We start from the raw sequence: 24,046 nt of genomic DNA, 5'->3' as shown, positions 1-24,046 counted from the left end.
ATTAGAGTGTGTTATGTTAAGCAAAATAAGTCAGAGAGATAAATATATGATTTCGCTCATATGTGGAATTTAAGAAACAATGAACATAAGGAAAGGGAAGCAAAAATAAGATAAAAACAGAGATGGAGACAAACCATGTCTCTCAAATACAGAGAACAAACTGAGGGTTGCTGGAGGGGAGATGGGTGGAGGGATGGGCTAAATGGGTGATGGGCATTAAGGAGGACACTTGTTTGGATGAGCACTGGGTGTTATATGTAAGTGATGAATCACTAAATTCTATTCCTGAAAACATTATTACACTACATGTTAATTAACTTGGATTTAAGTTTTAAAAAAAAAAGGAATCCCAAATCTGATTTTTGCTGGCTTATGTCATAAGGGGAGTTCTGTGTATCTATTTCTGCTTGCTCAAAGGTATATAGAGACATCTGGAACTCTGCAACATACCAAGCCTAATTATTTCAAATCAAGGAGTAAGAGAGATTCAGAAAATATATTTAAAAGAATACTAATAAGGGTGACATGTGTTACCAGGTATTAAAACATATACACACCCATGAACAATAATTAATAACGTGTGGTAGAGAACACAAGAAACATGGATACACATTTATCACAAGATGAAGGCCCCATTTCCAATAATAACTATAGTCTTTCATTTATTCAACTAATATATTTATTTTTTAACCTTTATGGAGGTATAATTTTCATGCCATAAAATTTTAAATGTAAAACACAATGATTTTTAGTAAATTTACTGAGTCATGTAGTTTTAGAACATGACTACCTCACTAAAATCCCTCTGTTCCCACCTGCAGCCCTAAGCAACTGCTAACCTACATTCTGTCTCTATAGATCTGCCTTTTCTGGGCTTCTCATAGAAGTTAAAGTGGGGTGCCTGGGTGGCTCAATCAGTTAAATGTCTGACTCTAATCAAGAGTCAGCTCGAGTCATGATGACTGAGCCCCAAGTTGAGCTCTGTGCTGGGATTTTGTGGAGCCTGCTTGGGATTTTCTCTCTCCCTCTCTCTCTACCCCTCCCCCACTCACGCACGTGTGCACTCTCTCTCAAAATAAATAACTATTTGGAAAAAAAAAATCATACGGTGTGTGGTCTTTAGGGCCTGGCTTCTTTATACATTATACTTTAAAATAATGCATTCAGGGCACCTAGGTGGCTCAGTTGGTTGTATCCAACTCTTGATTTCGGCTCAGGTCATGATCCCAGGATCGTGGGATTGGTCCTGCTCTGCTCAGCAGAAAGCCTGCTTGAAATTCTCTCTCTCTCTCTCTCTCTCTCTCTCTCTCTCTCTCTGCCCCTCTCTGCCATTCATGCTCTCTCTCTAAACTAGAATAGAATAGAAAATAAAATGAAAATAAATAAATAAATAAAATGAAATAAAATAATAAAATAAAATAAATGTATTCAACCAACTTTATTGGGCAGCCACTTTATGCCGGGCACTATAAACTAGGCTATTGGTAATCACAAAGAGACATCTAGATCTTAGAGTCTAGTGGGGGGGGGGGGAAGCAACCAAATAATTATAAATGTAAAATTTCAACTAAGTTTCATGATGCTCTGGGAACACGGCTTAGAGTCACAGGAAGGTTTCCCTAAGGAAGTAACATCTGACTGAGACTGACGAATAGGTGTTAATTAGGCAAAGGAACCATTTCGGTGTTTCAGATAGAAGAAGGAGGTCATGCCCAGCAGCAGGAAGGAACATGTTTACAAATGACTAAGAAGATGTTTGCTTGGAGCTCAGAGAAGGAAGAACAGTAGGAGATAAGGTTGGAGAGAAAGGCAGGGGCCAGATCAACTTGGATCTTATTAAGCCATGTAAAAAATTTTGGTTTATTTTAAGACCCACAGGAAGCCACTGAAGTATTATAAATTGGATTGAGGGGGTGGGGGAGACATGGGAGACATGGCAGTTTTGTTTAGAAAGACCTATTCTAGCTGCAGGGTGAATAAATTGGAAGAGTCTATGTGGATGCAGGGAGGTCAGTTAGGCAGTTGCTGTATCAGGTGGGTCCCTTTGGGGTCTCCATTGGTATGCAGGATGGATATTGTCTGGGTGCTGTGCACCAGCCTCCAGGGTGAATTCCACAAAGCTGCATAGCAGGGGCTAAATAATGGGCTTTATTGGGGGAAATAAAAATGTATAGGGCCAGGACAGCAAGAAAAAAGGCAAAGCCCCTCAATCCTCCTGTCATCCCACGGAGAGGCAAGCCAAAGGCCAGAGTACTGTTTGGTCTCAGTACGGAGCACATATCTGCCTTCTAGTCCCTCTTTTTATGGGGCAAGCGTGAAGAAGCAGTCTTGTCAATGGAGGAATGTACAAGCCACTGAGCAACAGACAGTTTGGATTTGGGGTGAATGCTTTGTAGAAATTGTCTGGGAATGTCAGCTGCCCATGTAATGTCACCATCTCCACTGCTAGGGTAAAGAAGACACTGTTTCCATGGGACTCGAGTTTGGGAGCAGTCCCCTTCCCCAGGAGAAGGGGGAAGTCGTAGCCACGCCAGCCTGTTCACCAGGCAACCCAGAATAAGGTCATAGTATAATAGCCCTGCTCGCTGTACTGCAGGGGCCACTGCAGTGTCTAGGTAGGGGTTGGCAAACCTTTTCTGTAAAGGGCCAGATGAAAAATAGTTTTGGCTTTGCAAGCCTCTCTTGTCCCAACCACTCAATTCTGCTCTTGTATCATAAAAGCAGTCATAGACAACATGTAAACAAATGGACGTGTCTGTGTTCCAGTAAAACTCTATTTATGGGGCGACTTGGGTGGCTCAGTTGGTTTAGTGTCCAACTCTTGATTTTGGCTCAGTTCATGATTCCAGGGTCATGAGATCGAGTCCTGTGTCAGAGTCCATGCTGAGCATGAAGCCTGCTTGGGATTATCCCCCCCTCTCTCTCCCCCCGGTCAATCTCCCCCCTTTGTGTGCTCTCTCTCTAAAAAACAACACCCCCCTCCAAAACTGTATTTACACAAAAAAGTTGACAGTGCACAATTTGGCCATCATTTGCTAATCCCTGGCCTAGGCAAAAGATCATGGTAATTTGAATCAGGGAGACGGCAGCGGAGACAAAGTATTTTAGAAATGTTTAAAGATAAAATATGTAGGACTTGGAGAATATGGGAAAGGCAAGGAACAGGGACATGTCAAGGAACTCATTCATCCATTCTACAGTATTGACTAAGGTCTGTGGGGATGGGGGGAGGCATTCTGCTAGCATTAGGGATACAACCAGTAAAAAAAAAAAAAAAAGTTCCCTGCCCTCATTTAGCTTATATTAAATAGGGGAATCAATAAATAGGTGGTGGTAATTACTAAGAATATTTAAGTAGCCATAGTGACAGGAGTTGAATGTGCTAGTTTAGAAAGGGTGGTCAGGGAAGGCTTCTTATGGAAGAAATACTCACCCATTGTTTTCCATCCCTGATCCTTCTCCCCTTCCATCCGTTATTTCTGTGATTTCACTCTGCTGGTTTCTCCTAGCTCTCTGGCCAAGCTCTCTCAGGCTCCCTTGAGGGCTGTTTGCTTTCTTTTTTTCTTTCTTTTCTTTTCTTTTCTCTTTTCTTTTCTTTCTTTTGTGTTTATTTATTTATTTGAAAGAAGAGAGAGTACAAGCAAGGGAGGGACAGAGAGAGAGGGAGAGAGAGAATCCCAAGCAGGCTCTGCACTGCCATCACGCTCTACATGGGGCTGGATCTCACGACCATGAGATCATGACCTGAGCTGCAATCAAGAGTCATACGCTGAAACGACTGAGTCACCCAGGCACCCCTGCTCCGTGCTTGATACTGTGCTCAGCTGCAACCTCTTCTCACTTGATACTCTTCCTGACAATTCCAGCAACTCCCTGACTTCAGGCACAACCCAAACACAGGTCTCTGTTCAACCTCAGTTGCACACACCAAACACGTGCTGGATGTCCTCAGCCACTGACCTCAAGTCTGGAAAGTTAAGAAAGGAATACATTTTTTCTTGTCTTCGTTCCAAATTCCCATCACAATCTACCCAGTTGTACAAGTCAGAAACCGGGGACTTTTGCTAGACTCCTCCTATCCCTTCCCTCCACATCCCATCAGTCAAGTCCATCTGCTGCCATCTCCCTTCCTGCTGTCCTCCTCCCTGTATCAGCACTCTCACTGGAACACATGCAATTACCACTAATACCAAGATTTAATTTTTTGAATAGGTAACACATTTATATTCTCAAGCGAAAAAGGGCTTTATGGGATAAGCCCTCCACCCATCTCCCAGACACCCAGTTCACCTTCCCAGAGGCAACTAATGTTATTCACTTTCTTATATATATCTTTCCAGGAATATTTTATACAAAAATGTGTATTTCTACATTCCAACCCTTTTTTGTCATCTAAATTGTAGCACAGCATAGACAGTGTTCTAATTGTTTTTCATGTAATTTATCTTTCAGATCTATCTTTTCAGTACATAAAGAGCTTTACTGTTCCCATTTCAGGTCTGAATAGCATTCCTTTTCATAAATGCAACTATTTAAGCAAACCCATCTGTTTCCAATCACTTGTTATACCTTGTATTTCATAACTTTGCCTAATCATTTATAAGATAAATTCTTAGAAGTAGCATTGCTATGTCCAAGGATTTCTAATTTTGATAGACACAACGGCTTGTTATTGTTTTTCTTTTAACAGGTATACAAGCACATGGATTTCAGAATCAATTCTCTCAGGTTTGTTATTAAAAAAAAAAAAGGAAATAGACATCATTCTCAAAGGCACCTCTGTTAGGTTTTTTGTTTTGTTTTTAATTTACCTCCATGACTAGGTAACAAGCTGCTTCAGTAATTTTCATGAGTTTTAGCATTATCCATTGACCCTACACTACGGAGATGAGGATTTGGCCTACCTATCCAGTACTCATTACACAGTCGCATTCATCCCCACGCACATCTTTTTTTTTTTTTTTTTTGAGCGACAGTGCCCGGCGCGCCTGTGAAAAGGGGAGGGGCAGAGAGTGGAGTACAGGGCCCCGAAGCGGTCTCTGCGCACCCATCAGAGAGCCCGATGCGGAGCCCGAACTCACGAACCCAACTGCTTGCTAACGCATACCTTTTCCAAGCCTTTAAGGGCTTTCAGGCGCCAAGCAGCCGCTAATTTGCCAGCATTTCCTCTCAGTTGTGACGCTCCACGCCACGTGAGGCCGCTAAGCCCCCGGAAGCTGGCGGGCCGGGGGGCGTTCCCCCTCCAATCCCCGCCTCCTGCGCCTTGCCTGCGCTCCGGTCTCTTTGGCTGGGCCAGAAAAGAGGCGGGACTCCGTTATCCGAGGGCAGTTTCCCGCCGGACCGAAAAGCCGAGAGCACCTAGTGTCGCGGGAGCAGTGCTTTGGTCCCCTGCTCCCGCGACATGGCCTTCAACTTTGGGGCTCCCTCGGGCACCTCTGGCACCGCTGCAGCCACCGCGGCCCCCGCGGGTAAGTGATCCTCCCAGACCTTCTCCCGGGGAGAAAGGGAGGCCTCTGGTCAGCCCCCTCGGTCCGAGACTCTCCAGTCCGGCGAACCTGGGGTCTCTTGGCCACTTGGAGACTTTAGGTGCCTGGGAAAAGGGCGGGCTGCGGCAGAGCGGGCCCAGGCGGCTCCTGAGGAGGCCGCTACGGAACTTGAGGCCCAGCCTGTGGCTCCCACGCCGTGCGTGGATCCCTGCAGTGCCCTGTCCTCCTAGGGTTCGCTTCCCGCCGCCGGCGAGTCGGACTCGGAGAGACTGGAGGGCGGCTCCTCTTTCCCATTGCCGGAGACCCGCCCTGCCCTCCCCACCTCAGCCTCCCGGACCCGCGGGAATCCCTGCTTAGCTCCCGCTGCTGGGCTTGGTGAGGATAGGGCTAGGGACCCCGGGGCGGTGCCCTGCGGCTCCTTTGGTCCTGACCCCTTTGGTCCTTGCTGCGGGACTTCACGCTCCTGCTCCTTCCTCCTGTCCCCACCTCCTCCGCTTTCTTAACTCGTTTGGAGCTAAGTCAAGGTTTGTCTTTGCTCACTTCTGTGAAACCTGCTGACTCTTCTAATCCTCTTGCTTTCTTTTCTTTTTCTTCTTTCCCATTTTAAAATTTTGTTTCTTTGCCTACACGCCTATCAGGATTTGGTGGGCTTGAGACTGCCAACTCCACCGCCAGTGGGTTTAATTTTGGGGGTTTCGGATTAACTGCTAATCCTGCAGTGAACTTTAATATTGGCAATTTCGGTGTTTCTACTACCTCGGCGACTCCGTTCAATTTTGGTAACAGTCTGGCAAGTGCAGGTAGATACTGCGGGTCGTATGTGTAACGAATGTTGGGAGCCGGAGTCCAAGAATATTTTGTGGTTCCTAGTTTGGGAAAGAACACTGGCTTGGCTAATGAGGAAAGGAAATTCACTTTCTAGTGTGGAATCAAAAACATTTGTATCCAGTTTTGACTGCCTTAAAAGATTCGGTTTTAGGAAGTCTTGCAAGTTATAATGTTCCTTTTTTAAGCTTGCATTTAATTAAACAGAATATACCTTCCAAGTGATGAAAATTTCGAATGGATTATTATTTTGAGTAGATTATGTTTTCCAAATTATTACGTATCTCTTCCAAAATAAAAGCTCAGCAGTCAGGCTCGTTTTTCTGGGATTCTTGGACTCCTGCAGTCATTTTTTTTTTTTTTCATTTTTCCTGCATCTTTCATTGGAATTTCATTTGATTGTCCTTGTGTTTCCCAAGAGAAACAAGTCTTATACGAACAGCAGTAACTTGCCTTGTTTTTTATGGTGTGTAACAACAATAATGTATTTCTTTGGTCAACTCCAGATTAGGACACATTTCTATAAGATTTGTAGTTATGGAAAGAGCCCCCAATTTTTTACTGGATGTTTTGAGAAATGATCAGAGCAATTTATTGTCAAGTAACATTCAGTTCAAGTAGGTAGGCTAGACATATTTGCATTCAAAGAGATAATTAGGAAGATTTTAGTGTCTATGTGGATTGAAGCTCCTTGGAAATTAGCAAAACACAAACTATAATGTGTGTGTATGTGTATATAAATTTAAAATAGGTCTATGTGTCCTTTACATACAGTCACCCTATAGAATAGTCTTGTTCCTCTGCTGCTCGTATATGAATTTCTTGTCCATATTCTCTTACATTATGCCACTTATGCCCGTGCCAATTATATGCATTTGGTAAACATTATTACTTATTCTCTAAAATTTACTTGGGAAGTCTGGTGTTTGTGCAGTATTTGTTAGCACAGTGCGAAAATCATCTTGGCATCTGGTTTGAAACCTTTTGAAGAATACTTGAAACCTTGAATTCCAAAGATAAAATAATCCATTATTAAATGATCATGTATCACTGCCATTTGGTATGTTTACTTTTCCCTGTTTGCTTAAAATTGGCACTGGGTAAAACAGCAATATTATTTTGAAATTTGTGTTTCTGAACAAAGCCACCCAGCTTGTAATTCAACAACAGTAAATAAACTTGTTGGTATTTGCTTGATTTCATGTTCATTTGGAGTTACCACTGTTAAGTGTTGAGTTGTGATAATATAACTGTATTTTAACTACTTTATATATATGTTCATTAACTGAATCTTCAGCAAAGGGATAGAAACCCTTGTTTATTTTGTATCTTTGCAGATCCACTATTACGAATAAACATTTTTGGTATTATGAAACATGATAAGATGCTAATATTTTTATTGTGTAGCCAATCCAGAATATATCATAGTTTTTCTATGGAAGTGAAGAATAATGAAAAAGATTGAGAACAGTGTTCTGTACTTTAGGTGATTTTTATCAAAATGTTTATAGTTTGCAATACTACAGTAGAACCTACCTGGTTATGGCTGCAACATGCAGTCTATTTGTGAGTAATTTTCCAAATTAAAATTATATATCAAAAGGGTTGGGTTTTTTCCTTATATCTTTTATATAACATGAATCCCTGTCTCTTATACTAGAAATATATGAGATTAAAAATTAGAATTCCAGGAAACCTGTGGCATAACTCCGAGATCACTAATGGTTCAAATATTTTTCTTAAAAGTCTTTTTGGTATCACCTTGGTAATCAGGGAAAGACTGACAATAAGGGAAAAAACATAAAACAATTTTAGCTCGTCTGTATTCCGTTCCATCCATATGTCAAGTTACATATGGTGAAGATTAGTTTCATCTCTAAACTTAAATCTAAAAATGAAATTTGTAGATCTGTTAGTTGCCAACTTGGTCCAGAGGGCTGTGCTAGTTCTCTCTTTCCCTAGTTTTTCCCCCTTCACTCTTCCTTCAAGAAACACATTCTTGTTGTAGGGAGGTCAGTATGTTTCCTTGGGAAAGTTGGTAAATTTTCATGAAGACTAAGTAGAAAGGAAGCTAAAATAGAACCTAAGTTAATTCACCAAAGCCAAAGTTTCAAACTGGCACCACAGTCTGCTAATACGATTTGTTTAGCACGCTACTTTAAAAATATTTGAATTCGTTCTAAAAAATTAATTAGTTAATTAGGGTCTAAAATTCTGTAAATTTCACAGAGAAAATCTAGATCTTCGGGTTTTGGGGTGGGGGGGAAATGGGAATAAACAACATTACTACCTTTCTCCTGTGGCAGTATTCTGCTTGAATTTAGAAACTGCTTCCATTTTTAAAAACTGTTCACATTGAACAGTTCTACCAGTCAGTAAACACCTGGTCTATTTCACTTATTAATGTTATCAGCCTAAATCTTACAGGCATTTGAATTTGCAACTCCTGCTCTAAAAGTATATACATAGTCATTTTAGAGTTTGTTAAGCATGCTAGTAGGCTTAACATGTTTTCTCAGCTGTGACTTAAGGGTATGTTGAAGAGTATGTATTGCATTGTGCTATTTCTGTTTTAAATACTTAGTCACTTCTTGCAACATTTGACTTCTTGATTAGTAGTATAGTTTTTTAAAAATTGAAGTTGAAAGTAGAGGAAGGAAAAATTAGATCAATAGATTTTGTCTCTATATGTGGCAACGACATAAAATAATTTGAAAAAGAAATGTATGTAATATAAAAGATTCTGTCTGTTTTATTTATCCTTTTTTAATTAGTTGGGTTTGGAGGATTTGGGACAACATCTACAACAGCTGGTTCTGCATTCAGCTTTTCTGCTCCAGCTAACACAGGCACTACTGGTAAGAGGACATCGTACGCCATTTGTAGAAATGAATGAGCTAGAGCTTGTTTTTTTGGTTAACTTATGCAATTTTAATTGTTCCTTCAAAGGACTCTTCGGTGGTACTCAGAACAAAGGGTTTGGATTTGGTACTGGTTTTGGCACAACAACTGGAAGTAGTACTGGTTTAGGTACTGGTTTGGGAACTGGACTGGGATTTGGAGGATTTAATACACAGCAGCAGCAACAGCAAACTAGTAAGTATAAGGGGCCTTTATCTTACTTTATATGACTTTATATATAAAACTGTAAGATATAGCTGACATCGAGTGCACTGTTCAAAACACTTTAATGATACCTTTTTTTTTTTTTTTTGAAAATTTATCAGTATGTTCCACAAGATTCCAAAAGCTGCTTCTCATGTCAATATATAATAGCAACTGGGGAGAAGACTGATTAGCAGGATGAGGATTATAAAACTTCTGTGTTTAGTAACAGTCTATGTACATTTTTGTTGCTAAAAGTAACACAAAAGTAAATCTGCATAAAAGTACAGCTTAATGAATTGTATATATAATAAGGTGAACACCCTTGGAACCAGTACCTAAGTCAGGAGGTGGCCCCTGGCCAACCACTTGAGAAGCCCTCTACATTGCCCTCCCAGTCATTTCCCAATCAGAGGAACTATAGTCCTGTCTTTCATGGTGATCTGTTCTTTACTTTTCTTTATAGTTTTGTCACATAAGTGTGTAAACAGTATTGTTTAGTTTTATGTGTCTTAAATCTGTGTAAGTTCCCCTGTTAGCCCTCCCCCCTTTTTTTTCTTTTTCCTATTTGTTAAATCAGACCATTTTTCCTGTAGAGTTTTTCAAGTCAGGACTCTACTGGATTGCATTCCTGTGGTATAGTTTAACATATTTCGTTGTTTTCTGTGTTTTTTGTAAATTGGGTTGGATATAGGCACTTATGTATGTTGATAGTTGTGTTTTGTTTGGTTTCAAGACTACTTTATGGATAGTGTTGTATTCCTTTTTTTTAATGTTTATTTGTTTCAAGAGAGAGAGTGAGCAGGTGATGGCCAGAGAGAGATAGAGAATCCCAAGCAGGCTCCACACTGTCAGTGTGTAGGGCTCGATCCCACAACCATGAGATCATGACCTGAGAAAAACCAACAGTTGGATGCTTAAACCGACTGAGCCACCCAGGCACTCCAGTAGTGTTGTATACTTTATCAAGAGGTATATAATGTCTCTCTTTTTCATTGTATAAGCAGCAGCCATCCGTTAATTCATTAGGGGTTGCAAAATGGTATTTATTCCAACCCTATGATTCCTTTTCCGTGTATTTGTTGGAATACTTTAATAACAAGAAACTTTATCCACTATTTGGTTCATCCTTTCCCATATTTATTATTAGTTTTCAAAATAAAGAGTTGGTTCCCTATCATTCTCTAAAGGAAACCAATTAATTTTTCTTATAATGTTAGGAACTTAAATATTTCAGCTACCGATATTTGTATTTTTTTTTCAACGTTTATTTATTTTTGGGACAGAGAGAGACAGAGCATGAACGGGGGAGGGGCAGAGAGAGAGGGAGACACAGAATCGGAAACAGGCTCCAGGCTCTGAGCCATCAGCCCAGAGCCTGACGCGGGGCTTGAACTCACGGACCGCGAGATCGTGACCTGGCTGAAGTCAGACGCTTAACCGACTGTGCCACCCAGGCGCCCCCGATATTTGTATTTTTTAATCTGTTGCAGTTATTATCCTTATTGATGCTTAAATGTTGCATCTTTGGCCAAAGATGCAAGCCTCTTCAGACTGGCTCTCAAGTCCTTTGACACAATGTAGAATTAGTCTTTTATTTATTTGTTTTTTAAAGTTTATTTATTTATTTTGAGAGAGAATGGTGAGGAGGGGCAGAGAGAGGGAGAGACAGTGAGAATCCCAAGCAGGCTCTCCACTGTCAGCACAGAGCCCAATGTGGGGCTTGAACCCATGAACCATGAGATCATGACCCGACCCAAAATCAAGAGTCGGATGCTTAACCGACTGAGCCACCCACGCGTCCCTAGAATTGGTTTTTGATAGCTTCCTTACTATCTGGTATGGCAGTGTGTTCCAGGGTTCTCTTGTATGGGCTAATTTATTTAATTCTCATGAGAATCCTATGAAATGGTACTCGTGGTATTTCCATTTTGTAGGTGAAGAGGGATTGTGACTTTTCCATATACCTCCCAGGAAGTAGTATAGAAACACGAATGCGAGTTTTTTGACTTCCTACGTAATACTCTTTTCACTTTTCCAGTCTTCTACCTCTTAAATCACTTTTGCTTCACTTTTCTTAGGTAACTTGATTGATTGGCTAAAATTCATCCTACTAAAGTTATTCAAGATTAGTAGTTATTAAACATAAATTTAAGGAATTGTGTAGCCGAAAGGACGAAGATAATAATAGTCTCAGAATTCTTTCTAGTATTCTAATCATTCCTCTTTTCTGTTATCTTCCTGCAAAAATAGAAAGTTTGTTGGAAATCCAAGTACTTTGGGAGAAGAAAGGGAAAGTGAAGTTTTTTCTTTTGAAATTTTCTTTAAAATAATATCTCTCCAACTATCCGTTACTGTAGTTAAACTTGCTTTGGTTAGGAAAAATGGGAAGTTGAATTTGGTGCTATTCATTTGTATAATGAAAGGGGCTTATTCAGTTATGTAGCAGCCACTTACTGACTGTATGTTTGTATGTCAGGCATCGGGTATATAAGGTTGAAAGCCACAGTCCCTGCTTATAGTCTACAGGGAGGTAGAATAACGAACATTTAATTAGAATAATAAACTCCAAGTTATAAAAAATACACATATGTTTGAAAGCACTAAAACAGACCCCTACAAGGTACTATGGAATACAGAGGAAGAGCTGAGTCTTGAAAGAATTAATTGGATAAAGTCAGGAAAGGGTATTCCATGTAGAGGGGTAACTGACAGAAGCATCAGTGTATGGCATAGCATGATGAATTTGGGACCTGCTGTAAGGAGTTTTGAGCTTAATCTGCGAAGATTATGGAGCTGTTGCCTTACTTTTCAAACCCCCGCTTGTATGAGGTGCTTGCTGTCTGGCTGTTCCATCTGAGATGTGTTTAATTTCAGTTACCTGCTGACTTCCTGGACAGTACCTCTTATTCAATGAAAACTTCGGCAACTGGCTCTCAGTTTTGCTTTTCTTTTCAACTTCTGTCTGGGTTATTTAAACATCACATGGCTATATACTGAGATAGCCATGCCATCTAACTTTTATTCCAGAGACTTCTTCCATTTCACTTAAACCATAATTTTTACCCTGGACCTTGGCAACATCTGAAAATGTTCAGAATCACTAATGTGAACATCCCACAACCTATTCTTTTAGCCTGCCTTTTTAACTACTTCCAGTGTAGCTATTCCTAGACCTCATTAGGACCTTTCGACAGTGACATTTTCATTTAGACCATTTTCTATTCTTCCATCAGCTTCTTGTCTATACTCTCTAATTAGCTTAGATTCCATAGCCTGCCATTTCAGTCACTGATTGTCAGTATGCTAAACTTCTTCGTCATTGTATTATGTGCCTGAGTGGGAAAAAAATCCAAGCTGGTGTAAGCCCAACTGTCTGTCTAGATACTGCTTGAGAAAATCACATAATACAAAGGAATAAATAGTATCTCTAAATTCTTTTTTTTTTCAACGTTTATTTATTTTTTGGGGGACAGAGAGAGACAGAGCATGAACGGGGGAGGGGCAAAGAGAGAGGGAGACACAGAATTGGAAGCAGGCTCCAGGCTCTGAGCCATCAGCCCAGAGCCTGACGCGGGGCTCGAACTCACGGACCGTGAGATCGTGACCTGGCTGAAGTCGGACGCTTAACCGACTGCGCCACCCAGGCGCCCCTAAATTCTTTTTTTTTTTTTTAACATGTTATTTTATTTTTTGAGAAACAGAGAGACCATGAGCAAGGAAGGGACAGAGAGGGAGACACAGAATCCAAAGCAGGCTCTAGGCTATAAGCTGTCAGCACAGAGCCCAATGCGGGGCTTGAACCCATGAACGCAAGTTTGTGACCTGAGCTGAAGTCGGACGCTCAATCGACTGAGCCGCCCAGGCTCCCCGTTAATTTTTTTTTTTTAATGTTTGTTTATTTTTGAGAGAAAGCGCAAGCAGGAGAGGGGCAGAGAGAGGAGATACAGAATCCCAAAGCAGGCTCCAGGCTCTGAGCTGTCAGCATAGAGCCCAATGTGGGACTAGAACTCAGGAACCATGAGATCATGATCTCTGCTGAAGTTGGACACTTAACCGACTGAGCCACCCAGGCGCCCCAGTACCACTAAATTCCTAATCGCTGACCTAAGTTGGGGCCTCAGCACTGCCTGGTAATTCTACGAAGTTTCTATTTTGTTTTTATGTTATTTATTTTGAGACAGAGAGAGCACACACGCAAGCAGGGGAAAGGCTAAGAGAGTCTGAGGCAGGCTCTGCATTGACAGCACAGAGCCCAACATGGAGCTCATCTCATCAACTATGAGAGCATGACCTGAACTGAAATCCAGAGTCCAACATTAACCAACTGAGCCACTGACGCGCCCCAGATCGCTGAAGTATTTTAAAGCAAATCCCAATATGTCCCCTCACTGTCATTTTACTATGCTTCTCTCTTTAAAAATATGGGCATCACTCCAACTTGCTATTAATAATTCCTTGGTATCCTCTAATACCTAGTTCTTAATCACATTTCCATTTATGTTTCATTGAAGTTTTCTTAAGCTGGTTTACTCAAATAGTGATCCAAACAAGGTCTCCACATTTATTTTCTTGTTGTGTCTCAAGTTTCTTTTTAGTATAGAGTGTTTCCTTGCTCCTTTTTACCCCCTTCATGAATTGTTGGAGAAACTGGGCCACTTGTCCTATGAAATGTCCCCCTTTCTAGATTTGTATCCTTGTAGTATCATTTAACTTTATCCCCCACTTTTCTGGTTAATGAAGTTAGCTTTAGGTACTTTATATTCAAGTTTGACTTTTTGGCACAGATACTTTGCCAGTTGTGCTACGTGCTTCATACTATATCACATTGAAAGTTTTTTCCCTCTTTTGGTGATGCTAAGATTGATCTTTGGGTTCAGGTGGTGACAGCCAATCTGTCTTGTAAAGTTCCTCATCAGTCTTTAACCTAATGGTTTCATTCATTGATGATCATTGCCTCAGTCAGTTATTTTATTAGGAGTTGCAAAATGGTGATCTCCCATTTCTGCCCTCCCTTCCACACTAAAATTCTTCTGTGAAACAAAGGTTTTCTCCCCCCAGGTGACTGTTTGGTCACCCTGAAATAGAATTTGTATAGGAAGAGTAGGCTAAAAATTTTTTCTTTAATTTTTTTTATTTTAGAGAGAGAGTGCGAGCGGAGGGGAAGGGCAGAGGGAGAGTGGGAGAGAATCTTAAGCAGGCTACACGCTCAGTGCAGAGTCCAACACAGGGCTGTATCCCATGACCTGAGCTGAAATCAAGAGTCAGATGTCCAGCTGACTGAGCCACCTAGGCGCCCCTAAAAATTCTTTTCAATTGACAGTTTTTATAAGAAGTTGTTGTTGGCCTGATTATTTCCAGTGGTGTCCAAGGAATTGAATTTTAAGTTTTTGATCTTTACTTTTAAAAACTGTAATTTTGAATGCATGAGTTTTCATAAATTGACTATGCTTGAGTTGGTTGCATTCATTATTCTTTTTGATGCTCAAATTATCACAGTTTTGATCAGTATGAGCCCTTGAACAATACCCTGGTCTGTTATTTCTTACCTTATTGTTTAGTACTCCTTATTGCTTCCACTGGTTCATCTTCCCCCTCCTTTTTGCCAGAGGTTTGCACATGCTGTTCATCTTTGCCCCTACCTCATGGCTTGGCTGACTGCTTCCTTTAGGCCTTAGTGAAATTCTAATGGAGCAGTCTTCTCTTGTCTCCCTCCTCCCCCACCCAACCCGACTTGATTAGCTCCCTCATTCAGTACTCTCATAGCCTCTGTATTTCTCTAAGGAACTTACCACAATTGTAAATATTTGTTTGATGTGCTGAGTTTGTTTACCATTCTGTCCTTAGTATTTAGCTCTGTGTCTAACATTTAGGGGATACTCAGTAAATACTTGTTGAATGAGTGAATGAATGTATGTTATCAAAGATAAAACCAGAAGAGACTATGTATTGTGAGGAAATCTAAGGGAGAAGAGCATTTCCTAGGAGGATGTGTGTTCAGTGAAAGTTGAAGATTTTCTTTGGGAGCTAAAGGAACAATCTACAGCATGAGGACCCCGAGAAGGTAGAGAGGTATGAGAGGTCTAATAATGCTAAGGGGTTGAAAAGAATGTATTGAACTTTATAATTTGAGTTCCTAAGTGCCTTCCAGCGAGTGAACTCTGAGTAGACTAGTGTGGTTGTAATCTAGTGTGAAATGTAAAAAGGCAGCTAAATGAATCAGTACAGATCATAGTTTATCTCATTTAAAAGTTGAGGAGATTGGGGCGCCTGGGTGGCTCAGTCGGTTAAGCGGCCGACTTCGGCTCAGGTCATGATCTCGTGGTCCGTGAGTTTGAGCCCCACATCGGGCTGTGTGCTGACAGCTCAGAGCCTGGAGCCTGTTTCAGATTCTGTGTCTCCCTCTCTCTGACCCTCCCCCGTTCATGCTCTGTCTCTCTCTGTCTCAAAAATAATAAATAAACGTTACAAAAAAAAAAAAAGTTGAGATAAAACCTAGGAATTTCTTAGCCAAGGCTACAATAAATACAATAAATATTGAGCTTATAATACCAGGATTCAAGTCTTGTGGCTTCTAGTCCAGTTCTTTACAGTGTTTATATGTGCCCATTTGGGAATTTATACTATTCATCTAGGGGGGTAATAGTAGCCCCTCTCTAGCCCTGTAGAAGCCCCAGTGACCATATGGTACTTAAAATCTTTAGACCTGAAAGAAACTTAACTATCATCTAATATAGTGGCCCTAAAACTCAGATCATTTTGGTAATATTTTCATGATTTTTCTCTTACCTACTTACCATTTGTGTTATTAAGAATTTTCTTTAGGGGCATCTGGGTGGATAAGTTGGTTAAGTGCCCGACTTCGACTCAGGTCATGATCTCACAGTTCGTGAGTTCGAGTCCCGTGTTGGGCTCGCTGCTGTCAGCACAGAGCCTGATGTAGGGCTCAAACTCACAAATTGTGAGATTATGACCTGAGCCTAAACCAAGAGTTGGATGCTCACCCAACTGAGCCACCCAGACTAGGTGCTCCTAGACTTGTTCTTTGATAGAAAGTGAGGTAAGCAGATGTGAGGCATTAAAGGCATACTGGCACCCAACCTAGACTTTTTAAAATGTATTATGAGAACAGAGAAAGACAGATACCATATATTTTCACTCTTATGTGGATCCTGAGAAACTTAACAGAAACCCATAGGGGAGGGGAAGGAAAAAAAAAAAGAGGTTAGAGTAGGAGAGAGCCAAAGCATAAGAGACTCTTAAAAACTGAGAACAAACTGAGGTTTGATGGGGGGTGGGAGGGAGGGAAGGGTGGGTGATCGGTATTGTGGAGGGCACCTTTTGGGATGAGCACTGGGTGTTGTATGGAAACCAATTTGACAATAAATTTCATATATTGAAAAAAACTAATAAATAAAAACAAAGAAAAAATATAGGGCAAGCAACAATCTTTGCCACATCTAGTGCCTATTGGTGAGCATATTACGGACACTCAATAAATTCTTCTTGATTGATTAAAAAAAATAAATAAAATAAAATGTATTATGAGATAATTAAAAGATATTTTTTTGTTAGGTGAATTAGTCCATTTAGTGACTCAGCTGTTGCCTGATAGCTATAATTTCATGTTCTGGGGATATTTGTCTCCCACTTTGGAAATATTGATCTGATCTAACAACTTCACCCATTTTGTTGGAGAAATTGTAGCCCAGAGAGGTTAAGTGACTTACCCAAAGCTATACAACCTGCTAAAGCTTTAAAACAAAAAAAATTTTTTTTTAAGTTTTTTAATTTATTCTGAGAGAGAGCACATGAGCAGGGGAGTGACAGAGGAGACGGGAGAGAATCCCAAGCGGGCCCCGCACTGACAGTGCATAGCCTGATAAGGAGCTCAAACTCACAAACCCGTGAGATCTTGACCTCAGCCGAGATCAAGACTCGGACAGTTAACCAACCAACTGAGCCACCCAGGCGCCCCATGACCTGTTAAAGCTTTTAGTTTAGAATCTTGATGATTAGTTCATTTGTTCTTTTTGTTATATATTTCTTTGTTATGAGAGAAGGAAAAGTGATTGTTGATACTGATAAAACACTGATATAATGATTCTTGCTGCTTGTTTCCTCCAATTTGTGTTTATTATACACATTTAATAGCAATAAAGGTTTAAAAAACAATTCCACAACTTCACAAACTTTACTTTTCCATTTCATATCCGTATGCATTCTTTCTTTTTTCTTTCTTTCTTTTTTTTTTTTTTTTTTTGGTGTGGGTCTAATATGGATCCACCTTGTATACTGGTAATGGAATTACTTGTATGAAGAAGATAATCATTAGAAAAGCAAGTTAACATTGTAAGGATTGTCCTAGTATATTAGTTTCCTAATGTTGCCATAACAAAGTATCACAGACTTAGTGGCTTAAAACAACACAGATTTATTAGCTACAGTTCTAGAGATCAGAGATTGAGAAATGGGTTTCATTGGCCTAAAATCAAGGTGGTGGTAAGGCAATTTATGTACATAAACCCTGTGTTACTTCTTCAGGCTCCAGGGGAGTGTCCATCCCCTTGCCTTGTCCAGCTTCTAGTCTTTCTCTCCATTTCTTGGCTTATAGTCCCTTCCTCCATCTTCAGACCTCACTTTGACTCTGACCTCACACTTCCCTCTTTAGAACCTTCATGATTGTGTTGAGCCCACTCTGATAATCTGGGATAATCTCAACTCAGTCTCTAAATTTAATCACATCTGCAAAGTTTCTTTTGCTGTGTAAGGTAACATAGGTTCTGGGGATTAGGATGTGGACATTGTGGGAGTGGGGGAGGTTGTGGGGGGTATTATTCTGCCTACCATATCTAGGTTCTGAATTGATTTTTTCTCTTGAAATACTAATTATGGGGTACACTTTTAGCATTAGGTGGTCTCTTCAGTCAGCCTACACAAGCTCCTACCCAGTCCAACCAACTGATAAATACTGCAAGTGCTCTTTCTGCTCCAACACTGTTGGGAGATGAGAGGGATGCTATTTTGGCAAAATGGAATCAGCTGCAGGCCTTTTGGGGAACAGGAAAAGGATATTTCAACAACAACATTCCACCAGTGGAATTCACACAAGAAAATCCCTTTTGCCGATTTAAGGTATTAGTACTTCTTTTGATCCTTACTTGAAGAGTGTGTGTAAGAGAATGTAGTGTTTGGATTAAAATAATACCAAGAAAACAATTGCTTGGTTTTTAGCACTCCTTGAACACGGTACAGTTATGCTTTTGCTTTAAAAATATAGAAGTTATTAAAATGAAGTGATTTCTTACATATATGTGATTGAAGGTGACCAGAATATGACTGAAGGAAGGTGTGATTAGAATAGAACTTAAAACTGAGGAAAAAATGTTAACAGAAGGGGAGTGGTCTGCTTGGCATCTATAAAGGGGAGACCCAAAATTAGAATTTAGTGGTATTCATCCAACACTGTCCAGGAAAGTACACCCTAACCAGCAGACAGAAGTAGATGTTCTGTTTGGCATGTATAATTCTCTTGGCACTATTACAGCTGGATGCTAAAGCCATTGAAACAGTGTAGTCTATTTTCTTTCTGATTCCTTGCCTACCAAACAACCTTTTCATTTGAATTTAACTTCTCAGAGATTCTGTTTCATCAGCTAGTGAGAGTATTAGGTCAACTTGATGGTGTATTTTTCATAACAAATTAATGTATTGCAATCCAGCTTATACTTCAGCCACTTTGGCAAAAAACCAAACAAACCCACTTTTTGCTGCCTATGTCAATCACTAATCAATATGTACATAAGCCCTTGTTTGGAGCTGCAAGGCTGAGGATCAGACCCTTTGAACATGGTTAAACAACAAAAAGTGACTAGCATACCTTATTAAAGAACATCTCTTTATCTCATCACTTTAACAAAAAGTTTTTGAGTGTTTATAGTTGAAATTTTAATACTTTTGTTTAGTGAGAGCTATACAGTGGACATTTTTTTAAATCTGATGTATAACATACATGCGGTAAAATGCAAACTAGTGTAGAATGAATTTAAATTAAAAAAAAATTTTTTTAGTGTTTTATTTTTGAGAGAGAGGCAGAGCATGAGCAAGGGAGGGGCAGATAGAGAGGGAGAAACAGAATCCGAAGCAGGCTCCAGGCTCCAAGCTGCCGGCACAGACCCTAACATGGGGCACGAACCCGTGAACCTCGAGAACATGACCTGAGCTGAAGTCAGATGCTTAACCAACTGAGCCCCATTTTTAAATTATTTTTTTAGAGTTGCATAAGTGGTGACCAAAGAGAAGACTTCTATCTAAAAGAGTGCTTAGAAAGCCATGGTTTGTCATATTTAATATTATATTAAAAACTAACATGCTTCATAAAGTTTTGTATTACATGAAACTATAAAATGAGGTAGATAGTCCTTATAATATTTTTAAATTTGACAGTGTTATTCTACTTTAGAAGTATTTATATTCAGTAAGTCATTTTTTTATATATCTAAAACTTAGTTTAAGATCCTGTAAGTATATAGTAAAATAAGTTAGATCTTGGTCCATGACTTTTGCAGTTACTTTTACAGTTACATGCAGAATTGTTTGATCAGAGTTCAGAAACACCCAACGATAACAAATATCAAAGTTTTTCAGAGGAGAAAGCTATTTGGTTACTCTGTTGGAGAGGAAATTTAAATTTCACTTTAAGTTTATATTTTTGGTTAAAATAGTTTCTTTTCATAATTGTGTGATGCTATAGGGCACAGAGTGGTGGGAAGAATCATTATTTCCTTCTTTAGCAGACATTAAGCTGTTTTCCTTGTTTAGGCAGATATTTAAGATATTAAACTTCTGATTTAAAATCTACATATTTTTGATATTGTTTATTTTGTCATTCTACAGGCAGTAGGTTATAGTTGTATGCCCAATAATAAAGACGAAGATGGGCTAGTGGTTTTAGTTTTCAACAAAAAAGAAACAGATATTCGAAGCCAGCAACAGCAGTTGGTAGAATCATTGCATAAAGTTTTGGGAGGAAACCAGACCCTTACTGTAAATGTAGAGGGTATTAAAACACTGCCAGATGATCAGTAAGTATACATTAAATTTACTGTTTATTTCTGTGTGCCTGGGTCCAGAAAGCGTGATCAACAGTGTTTTTGTTGATAAAACGCAAATTAAATCTTAGAGCAGAATGTTATTTCTCAGCTAGTGACCATTCAGTATTGACAGCAACATTTGTTTAAAAACTTTTTTCTTAATCTTGGAGTTCTTAACCCACAGGATGCTAATAATTCCTTAGATTTTCCATTCAGAAACAGGAAGAAACATTAATCATGGCTGTATGCCCACAAAGATGTTACTGGAAAGTGTGATTACTATTCATGTCCATTCATGGCTAAATATGACTGACTTACTTCCCTTCCCTTTTCTTCTATATAATTTTCATACTTAGTGGCGAAAACATTTACTTGAGGATATTTTGGGTTAGAAGAATTATTATCAGTGAGATATAATAACTGAGATCAGATAAGCTTCAACAGAATCTCCAAAGTACTTCTCAATTCTGGAAGATATAGGACTTTGCAGCTAAGCAAACCTTTTACAAATATATGTCTCTCTCATTTTAACTTTATCATTTAGGTTGATTTAGAGGTGAACTTGTGAAGTAAGGGTTCTTTATTTTCCAAGATTTAAGAAAATGCTATTTTAATTCTCTTGTAAAACAACGATCTTTGAATTCAAGTAGCACCTTTCTAAAATCACATGCTGTAGTGATACTTGGAGCTATGAGTTGTGTGCTGTTTTATAACTTAATTATTTTTCCCCCAGGACGGAAGTTGTCATTTATGTTGTTGAGCGTTCTCCAAATGGTACTTCAAGAAGAGTTCCAGCTACAACACTATATGCCCATTTTGAACAAACTAATATAAAAACACAGTTGCAGCAACTTGGTGTAACCCTTTCTATGACTAGAACAGAACTTTCTCCAGCACAGATCAAACAACTTTTACAGAATCCTCCTGCTGGTATGTTTTAGAATCACAAGAGTTGAGGAAAGGATAGATTTAGAAATATATATGCTTCCTCTATTTTGGGCGATAGTAGTTGGTTATTAATAAAATCAGTGTGTATCATGTCTGCTATTTTGGGACATAGTTTTGAATGTTTTCATTGTACTAATTCATTGTCGCTTAGCTTTTTTTTTTTATCATGGTTAATGTGTTTGTTAGAAATTTTGGGAAATGTTGAACTAAAGAAAAATAGTCCATAAGCTACCCAAAGGTAATTCACTTTTAATATTTTTATTTTTTTCTAGCTTATTTGTTGTTCTGAGTATTCAAGTAAAATATGTGCTCTCACCATAAAAGATAGTAGATAGCATAACTAAATTGAGACAGATCCTCTTTATCTCCTTTCCACAGAAACAGCTACTATTAATTGTTGTACACGTGTATGTACATGGAAGTGCTAAAAAAAAAAAAAGGGATTCTGCACTGTACATTTACTGCAACTTGCCTTTTCAGTTACAGTATTTCTTAGCACTTTGCATGTTAGTACATGAAAATATTCTTTTTAAAATCTACATGGAATACCACGGATGTACCATACTTTACTTTTAAGTCATTTCCACCTTTTTTTATGATATTAACATCCTTGTAAATATGTCTTAGAACATGTGGATCTGTATTTTTTTAGAATAGATCCCTGGTAATGAAATTTTTGAGTCAAGATTGTGTATATTTTATGTATTGTTAGATACAAATTGCTCTTCAAAGAAAGTTGTACACATTATAACACAAAGGTGTTTCTTCTCATTTTTCATTTTTCTAATATTTTCTCATTTTGATTTATTTTTGCCTACAGTGGAGGTTGTCAGTCTTTTTAATTTTGCCACTCTGATTGGAAAAACTTAATACTTACTTTGATTTGTATTTCCCTGATACAGTAAAATTAAAGCGAAGTAAAATTATTAAGTAACAAAGTATGTTTTACTAAGTAAAACATCTTTTTGTATGTTTATTAGCCACATGTTCGTATCTTTTATGAATTACCTATTCATGTCCTTTACCCATTTTTTTTTTTATGTTTATTTTGAGAGAGTGAGCATGTGTGCAAGTGGGGAATGGGCAGAGAGAGGGGGAGGAAGAGAATCCCAAACAGGCTCCCACTCATAGCCTGGAGCCCACTGTGGAGCTCAATCCCACCAACCATAAGATCATGACCTGAACTAAAATCAAGAGTTGTACGCTTAACTGACTGAGCCACCTGGACACCCCTGCCCATCTATTTTCCTATAGGTTGTAGGTATTTTCTTTCAATCTATAATATTTTTTTAAGCTTTATACTACAAATATTTTCATTTTTGTAATGGTTATATTTGAGATATATATTTTTTATCACAGCTTTTGAGTTTTTTGTCTTACTTTTCGGAAGGCCTTTCCCATACAAATATGAAAATGGAGAATAGTTTTTATTTTTTTGATTTTGGTTTTGTGTTTTTGGTTTTTGGTTTTTTTGTTTGTTTTGTTTTGTTTTGTTTTTCCAGAAAAAAATATTTGTCTTTTTGGTAGGTGTTGATCCTATTATTTGGGAACAAGCCAAGGTGGATAACCCTGATTCTGAAAAGTAAGTATATCTTCATCTTGTTTTCATATAAAAACCAATATTTGCTATTAGGGAAGCCAACAAATACCAACTATTAATTACAATTCTTACCTTTGAGTTGAATTTCAGTTTCATTGCTTTTTAAAGAATGTTCACTGGTAAGGCAGTGTAGTGTAGTGTAAACATTGAAATCTGAGTACCAGTCCCCTAATTATACTTGCTTTTAAAAATACAACTTCTGACCGAACTTTATTTCCTCATTTGTAAAATAAAATAAGGAGGAGGTTGAATAAAATCATTGTGATTTAACATGATTGATTTCATAGTCCTTGATCTGCCTTTGAACCCTAGAAATGTATTGTTAAATTATGTGGATGTTATTATGAAAACCCTAATTTCTTGTACTTTGTAATAACAGTAAAAGGCTTAAGGTATGAAAATTAACCAGTTGGATTTCTTCAGGTTAATTCCGGTACCCATGGTGGGTTTCAAAGAACTTCTTCGAAGACTGAAGGTTCAAGATCAGATGACTAAGCAACATCAGACCAGATTAGATGTAAGCATTTAGCTTCATTCTCTGCTTCTAGGAGTAGTAAAAGAGATTATAGACACTTCTTTTTACCATGCAAATTACCGTTTTGTTTTACAGGGAAACAATATAGTTAGTGTACACTGTAAGTTAACAATTATAGTTTTGTGCAAGTACTTAATATAGAGCCTCCAAAATATGTAAATCTTATTTGATACATTTTAACAATGAATTTAGAATTGTTAGCATTGCTATTAGTTTGTAATTTCCATTTCGAGCCTGAGAATGCATACTTTCTTAATTAAACAATTATATTTATGAGGCCTTACCAAAATGAAGGCTACAGTTATGATTCTTTATGTTGGCGTAGTATAATTGTAGATTGATGAAGCAAATTTAAATTACTGAATGCTTAAATCTACTTAATGTTTTATTAAGGAGACCTAGTAATCAAATACTTAAAAGTTCTTGAGGGTTACCTCCACATTCTCGTATGTGG

The 24,046-nt window shown here is 38.8% G+C and overlaps 1 protein-coding gene across 2 annotated transcripts in view; it reads left to right on the top strand.

Moving 5' to 3' along the window:
• Window positions 1-5,359: 5,359 nt before the first annotated feature.
• The window catches only part of NUP54 (nucleoporin 54), a 38,494-nt gene continuing 19,807 nt past the window's right edge, over window positions 5,360-24,046 (top strand). The window contains exons 1-9 of one of the 2 annotated variants that reach the window (XM_047091758.1): window positions 5,360-5,468; window positions 6,125-6,286; window positions 9,086-9,169; window positions 9,261-9,407; window positions 18,325-18,551; window positions 20,313-20,500; window positions 21,243-21,439; window positions 22,985-23,039; window positions 23,481-23,574. In XM_047091758.1, the coding sequence (XP_046947714.1) occupies window positions 5,402-5,468; window positions 6,125-6,286; window positions 9,086-9,169; window positions 9,261-9,407; window positions 18,325-18,551; window positions 20,313-20,500; window positions 21,243-21,439; window positions 22,985-23,039; window positions 23,481-23,574 (1,221 nt within the window). In that variant the 5' untranslated portion in view covers window positions 5,360-5,401. The remainder of the gene's footprint in view (window positions 5,469-6,124; window positions 6,287-9,085; window positions 9,170-9,260; window positions 9,408-18,324; window positions 18,552-20,312; window positions 20,501-21,242; window positions 21,440-22,984; window positions 23,040-23,480; window positions 23,575-24,046) is intronic. The other variant, XM_047091757.1, reaches the window with a different exon arrangement.

The sequence above is a fragment of the Lynx rufus genome, unplaced genomic scaffold (genome assembly GCF_022079265.1).
Source record: "Lynx rufus isolate CCGP_SWC_20201006 ecotype Redwood Valley unplaced genomic scaffold, mLynRuf1.p SCAF_3, whole genome shotgun sequence".
In the NCBI taxonomy this organism is placed as follows: domain Eukaryota; kingdom Metazoa; phylum Chordata; class Mammalia; order Carnivora; family Felidae; genus Lynx; species Lynx rufus.
This window is presented reverse-complemented; position numbering and strand designations above follow the sequence as displayed.